Source organism: Stegastes partitus, unplaced genomic scaffold (assembly GCF_000690725.1).
Source record: "Stegastes partitus isolate 25-593 unplaced genomic scaffold, Stegastes_partitus-1.0.2 Scaffold1089, whole genome shotgun sequence".
NCBI lineage: Eukaryota > Metazoa > Chordata > Actinopteri > Pomacentridae > Stegastes > Stegastes partitus.
This window is the reverse complement of record NW_007578820.1, coordinates 143,574-150,120: the sequence shown is the minus strand read 5'-3', so window position 1 is coordinate 150,120 and position 6,547 is coordinate 143,574. Positions and strand designations below refer to the sequence as shown.

The window sequence follows — 6,547 nt, the reverse complement described above, 5'->3', positions numbered from 1 at the left end:
GCTTCCTTCTCTCTCGGGTAACTGCCGGTGTCGTCTCCGGTCGGACTCCGTGTTGGTGGGGTATGTCCACATCACAACCGAGCGCCGCAATTCCAGCGACGTTCTCTGTCCTGATGTTCAGTAAAGTCTCTCAGCTGTAAGTTTAGCAGAATAAACATCTGGGATAGACAAGACATGAAATGCTCACTCTGGCTGTCTCCTGAAGGGGGCGCTGCGTCTGCCATCTCATCTAACCCATCTAAGAAACGGGTCAAATAAAATTGAACAAAACATAAAATTGCTCACATTTTAATGACAAGTTTTGTGGTCTCTTTCGTCTAGTTTGCGTTTCCTTTGGTCCATAGTGCTGGTTCGTGACCATCGGCTGGACGCTGCCTGCAGGAGCCAAATGGACCTTTGTGTTCATATGTTGTTTCTGGTTCTTGGTGGTGTGTGGATGTGAGTGGGAGAGAGTGGCCATGGGTGTGTTTACCTCCACCGACAGGAGGCTGGAGAGGCTGGCTCCACCCGACTGAGGAAGCTGAAGGTGGAGTCTACGGGAGAAGGCTCCAGAACCAACTGCCACAGCATCTGGTTCTGGAGCCCACGGGAGAAAGCTCCAGAACCAACTGCCACAGCATCTGGTTCTGGAGCCCACGGGAGAAGGCTCCAGAACCAACTGCCACAGCATGTGGGGCGGCTAAGAAACACAGTGTTCTGATCACATGGCTGCATCGAGAAACTAGGCCTTCGTAAAGACTTTTTAATTTAAAGGTTTTTTATTTTATTTTGACTTGTAATCCAACAAACAATAAACGGTACCGACTGGATCCACTTCTGCTCATCATCTGCATGAGTCAAGATGAAATCCAACCCAGCCGTCAGTAGCAGCAGACTGAAGCTGAAACTGCCATCACGCTGCTGTTCACGGTGCATTGTAGGATATTGTAGTGACTACACAGGGTGTAACGGTTGTACCTCAACATTGGGACAGCTCTGTAACATGGCCAACACCCTGTATGGTCCCTATGTAGGTGTAGGGGGGATTTCAGACACAGCCTTTCTTCTCCTTCTTCTCCAACATTGAATTCCTGTTGAGGTTTCTGTGGACTTAGTCTTGGAGGTTCACATCAGGTGGAGCAGCACTGACACACATGGAGGCTGATTTAAACCCAGTTTAACCCAGAACCCTGTGTTTCAGGCGTTTGTGGTGAAAGTGGAGCGAGAAGCTCAGCAGGAGGTTCAGCTCGTTCAGAGGACCTTCGAGGAGTTTCATGAACTCCACAGCAAACTGAGGCTGGTGTTCCCCTCGTCCAAGCTGCCCAGGTACACACAGCTATACAACGGCTGCACAACAGCTTTGACCTCGCCGTCCTGTAAACCCTCTTTGCTCCGCCCACAGCTTCCCCAGCCGCTTTGTGATTGGTCGTTCCCGTGGCGAGGCGACGGCGGACAGAAGGAAGGATGAGCTGAATGGTTACGTCTGGCACCTGATCCACGCGGCGCCGGAGGTCGCTCAGGTGAGTCCAGTCACGTCTGCACATTCTGCACACCTATGACATCATACCAGTGACATCACACACGTGTTCATAGTGCGTTAGCAGCGTGTCCACCAGAGCGACATGTTGGGACACGTTGTTTATGGGTTGTTTACACGTTGTTTTGTTGGCAGGATTGAATTAATTCCAGGTGTGTCTGTGTGTTGCAGTGTGACCTGGTTTACACCTTCTTCCACCCACTGCCCAGAGACGACACCACAGGAACATCCAGCCACAAACCAGCAGGTAGGTTCACCTGAGAACACCTGAGAATACCTGGGGCCTCATTTATCAGCAGAGCGTACAAACATTCCTACGCAAAGTATGGAATTTATCAACTTGTACTTGTACTTAGAAATGTGCTTAAATATACGCACACCTCTGACCGTGCGTACGCACATGATCTGGTGGTAGAACAGTGAAACTACAAATAGAAAGTATTCGGGGGTTTTGACCAGCGGCACATTCCAGCATGAGGTTGGAGACATATGCGGCATTTCCAGGCACCACTGAGTAGGNGATAGATAACGTATCAATCAGAGATAGATAACGTATCAACCAGAGATGGATAACGTATCAACCAGGGATAGATAACATATCAGTTGCCATTGTGATGTTGCAGGTTAAGAGAGAGCCATCTGGGTCACAGTAAGACTTTGGCCTCATCCTTCCTGCTGACACATTGATCTTGTTGTTTGGAGTTCAGCCCCCTGAGCTTCAGCTTCTGCACCAAAAACAGGCTTCAGTAGCTCAGACTCAAACATGTGAACATTTATGCCCCCGTCAGAATGAACTTGATGACTGCAGCAGCTCAAAAGTTTCATGTAAACCAGTGTCAGGTTTCCAGAGGAGTTTGATTCAGACTGAAACTGACCAGCTGTTGTGAATGCATCTGCATCATGTTCCTCTGAGGATGAACCCTCTGACTTCTACAGACATCAATGTCTTTGACAGTAAATAGAAATGATTGTGAGTTGGTGGTTCAGTCAGAAGGCGGAGTGGGACAGATTTCACAGCAGGAAGCTGACAGGTGGACCCTAACACCTGGATCAACATTTTAACCTGTTGGATAAAGTGAAGCTCCTCTTTTTCTGTCTTTTACAGTCGTGTTCGTTCTTCAACTCCAACGCCGTCCCCCTCAAACTGTCCTTCCAAAACCTGGACCCTCTGGGGGACAATGTCAATGTCATCTTCAAGGTAACACCTGCGTACCTGTACCTGTCCCAACACATGGTGAGCTGACTTGTGACCCCTGCTGATGTCCCTGTGTCTGTCCAGTCAGGAGACGACCTGAGGCAGGACATGCTGACGCTGCAGATGATCCGCATCATGAACAAGATCTGGATTCAGGAGGGGCTGGACATGAGGATGGTCATCTTCAAGTGCTTCTCCACCGGCAGAGGACGAGGTGAGGACAGACAGGTGTATACCAGAAGGAGGACAGACGTATAGTTTGTATGTTACCTGTGCTCGGGGTGACTGGCAGGTGTGTGTCACCTGTTCTCAGGAATGGTGGAGATGATTCCTCACGCTGACACACTGAGGAAGATCCAGGTGGAACATGGAGTCACAGGATCTTTCAAAGATCGACCGCTGGCTGACTGGCTGCTGAAACACAACCCCACTGACGAGCAGTACGACAAGGTAACACACCTGGACATGCACCTGGACATGCACCTATACACGGATTACACAGGAACATGTGACCTGACCAGTCTTACTGCTAACTAAATTCACCTGACTCACCTACCCCCTCTGTCCAGGCAGTGGAGAACTTCATCTACTCGTGCGCTGGCTGCTGCGTGGCGACCTACGTTTTGGGAATCTGCGACCGCCACAACGACAACATCATGCTGAAGACCAGCGGTCATATGTTTCACATCGACTTCGGGAAGTTTCTGGGACACGCACAGATGTTCGGAAACATCAAGCGGTGAGAGCAAGAGGATGTCCAAGTGTTCGATGGTCACGCTCACCTGTGCGGAGGCTTTAGCCACCAGCAGTAGTTTATGTTAATCAGTGACTCACACAAGGTGCAGTAAAGAGAAAATAACAGATGTCTGACTTTGAGCTGCAGGTGTCGGCACACCTGACTGCTGTTGGTAAAACAGGTAGCGGGTCAGAGTTGCTGTGTCCAGTCTCTACAGGTAGACCACACTGACCCATGATGCTGAGACTGGGGCTTTGGTTTTACAGTCATCGGGACTAGAAGTCCTACAGTCAGTGAATGCATCATCTGAGATCAGACTGACCTGCATCAGCTCACCTGAGCCTGTCTCACCTGCAGAGACCGCGCCCCCTTCGTCTTCACCTCGGACATGGCCTACGTCATCAACGGAGGAGACAAACCTTCCAGCCGCTTCCACGACTTCGTGGACCTCTGCTGTGAAGCATACAACCTGATCCGCAAACACACACACCTGTTCCTCAACCTGCTGGGCCTGGTAGGACACACACACACACACACACACACACACACACACACACACACACACACACACACACACATTAAACTTGGTCTTCTTCATGACAGCTTGATGATATTTTGTTTTTTACTGTTAAAGAGACATGAAATGAACTAAACACTGTAACACACTGTGGTTGTGTGTGTGTTGTGTGGTTGTATGTGTGTGTGGTTGTGTGTGTTGTGTGGTTGTATGTGTGTTGTGTGGTTGTATGTGTGTGTGTGTGTGTGTGTGTGGTTGTGTGTAGATGTTGTCCTGTGGGATTCCTGAGCTCTCGGACCTAGAGGACCTGAAGTACGTCTACGACGCTCTGAGACCTCATGAGTCTGAGGCCGACGCCACCATGTACTTCACCAGGTACCAACAGAACCTCCAGGGGGCGCCGGCTTCTGTTTGTTCTGACAAGTTCAGATGTTGTCAGACCTGGGATTTGTCTGTAAAAAATGTCTCCAGAAATAAAACTCCAACAGACATGAAACGTTCTGAGGACTCAGACAGAACAGTTCTATCAGAACCACTGGACAGAGAGTTCCTGTTAGTGTCTGTCTATGGATGGATCCATGGTTCTACTAGAATCCAGTCTCTGGTCACATTTCACCAGCTGTTGAGGCTCTAACATCAGTAGAACCTGATGTGGTGAAGTTGGACCAGACAAGGTTCTGGTTTTACATGTTTGGACTAAATGTTGATGTGGATCATTGGTAGGAACCAGAACCTGGAGTTCACAGGTTGTAGATGTTGGTTCTGAGTTCCAAGCTACTTCACGTTGTCTTCATGATAATTCAACAGCAGATGAGGATTATTTCCGTACAGACACTGAAGAGCAGCCAGAGGAGCTGATGCTAGTTCAACACACATTCTGGGTTCTCCTTCACGGTTCTTCTGGTTCCTCAGAGCTGCAGGACTTGATTTAAAGGTCCACAGTGAGGAACAATGAGCCGGGAGCAGAAAGCGTTGCTGAGTTCAGAGTTGCTTCGGTCTGTCTCTGCAGGTTGATCGAGTCGAGCCTCGGCAGCGTCGCCACCAAACTGAACTTCTTCATCCACAATCTGGCTCAGATGAAGTTTGCTTCGTCGGAGGATCGTCCCACGCTGGCCTTTGCTCCCAGAGTCCACACGGCGAAGAGCGACGGCCTCATCAGGAACCTCTACATCTGCAGACACATTCGCACGGCCAGCAAAGGATACGTGAGTCCAGCACTGATCAGAACCCTGAAGAACCTGCAGCTCCTCTGGTCAACACTCTGCATTTTAGATCCACACTCATGTAGTTCTGAAACTTCCACAAGTTCAGTACTCAGCTGGTTTAGATACTGTCACTTGTCTCTTCTGAGGATTTAAACCCAACCTCCTCAGAACATCTGGTTCTGTATCTGCAGAACCTTTATCTACTGACCAGAGTTCTACCTTCAGACTGTGAATGTTCCAGAGGTCCAGGTCCTTGAAGTCCACAGAGGAGGGTCCAGATTTATCACCTTAATGGACTTTTTCCATCATTTCTGAGCCTCAGAACTTCATCAGAACAGCAGATAGACACATGACATTTAGGAGGAAGAACACATCTGGGTTCTNGTGGAGCCACAGACTGCAGCCACATCACAATCAAGCAGCATCACTAAACGAGCTTCATTTAGTAAATAGACGAGGGTTTTATTCAATCAACATCCAGATAATCTGCGCTGCACATTTGTGGCTATCCAACGTTGTTGCCGGCGGCCTGGAGGAACACGACTCGTTCATTGAGCAGAACAGTTCTGTGGGTCTCCAAGCAGGAGCTGCTGAGGACGGCTGGCTTATTGGTGAGTGTCACAGAGTGGAGATGTTTCAGCTGGACTTAGTCTGGTTATTAAACATGTCATCTGCAGTGATCAGGGTTATCCACTGGGTGGACGTTGGTATGAACTCGTCCTCCTCCAGTTGCATCAGTTCTCTTTTATGGGCTGTGACATGTTTTGTGACTCTGAGCTTAACGTCAAACCTCTTTTTAAACATTCTGCCACCGATCTGTCCTCTGACCAACAGAAATAACTGCTGTGGTTATCTTGTCTGCAGTGTTTTTTCTTTTGCTGCTCATCCCAACATTAATGCACCAAACAATATTTTTTGGTTTGCTTCAACCTCGCTGACAAGAACCTCCATCTCAGTTTCAGAAAAGTTTCTCTTTTTTGCCCTTTTTGCCGCGATGATGACGACAGGTGAGGAAAAAATAAACCTTCACTTGCTTATAAAGAGGCGTGTTGTTGCCCTATATGGTGATGTGGAGGCGTTCCTGAAGGCAACGTGCTCGAGCACGGAGGTTAAGAACCAGTGGGATTTATCAGCACTGATGTGCTACGATCCCCGTACGCACGTTTGATAAATACGGATGTTTCTGTACTTACGCACACTCTACATTTCATTCGTACGACAGAATTTAGAACCTTTTCTATGCACTGATGATAAATGAGGCCCCTGAGAACACCTGAGAACACCTGGACATGTTCACCTGATCTCATGTCAGCTGCAGATCCATCAAAGGGACATAACTGTCTGTGGTTATATGGGGGGATGAGTACAATCCTGAAGT

At 48.7% G+C, this 6,547-nt stretch overlaps 1 protein-coding gene across 1 annotated transcript in view; it reads left to right on the top strand.

Annotated features, from left to right (window-relative positions):
* The window catches only part of pik3c2b (phosphatidylinositol-4-phosphate 3-kinase, catalytic subunit type 2 beta), a 36,390-nt gene that overhangs the window by 27,645 nt on the left and 2,198 nt on the right, over positions 1-6,547 (top strand). The window contains exons 16-24 of the mRNA XM_008295948.1: positions 1,181-1,305; positions 1,382-1,499; positions 2,622-2,714; positions 2,796-2,925; positions 3,025-3,161; positions 3,281-3,450; positions 3,805-3,961; positions 4,230-4,339; positions 4,974-5,312. Of these exons, the coding sequence (XP_008294170.1) occupies positions 1,181-1,305; positions 1,382-1,499; positions 2,622-2,714; positions 2,796-2,925; positions 3,025-3,161; positions 3,281-3,450; positions 3,805-3,961; positions 4,230-4,339; positions 4,974-5,312 (1,379 nt within the window). The remainder of the gene's footprint in view (positions 1-1,180; positions 1,306-1,381; positions 1,500-2,621; positions 2,715-2,795; positions 2,926-3,024; positions 3,162-3,280; positions 3,451-3,804; positions 3,962-4,229; positions 4,340-4,973; positions 5,313-6,547) is intronic.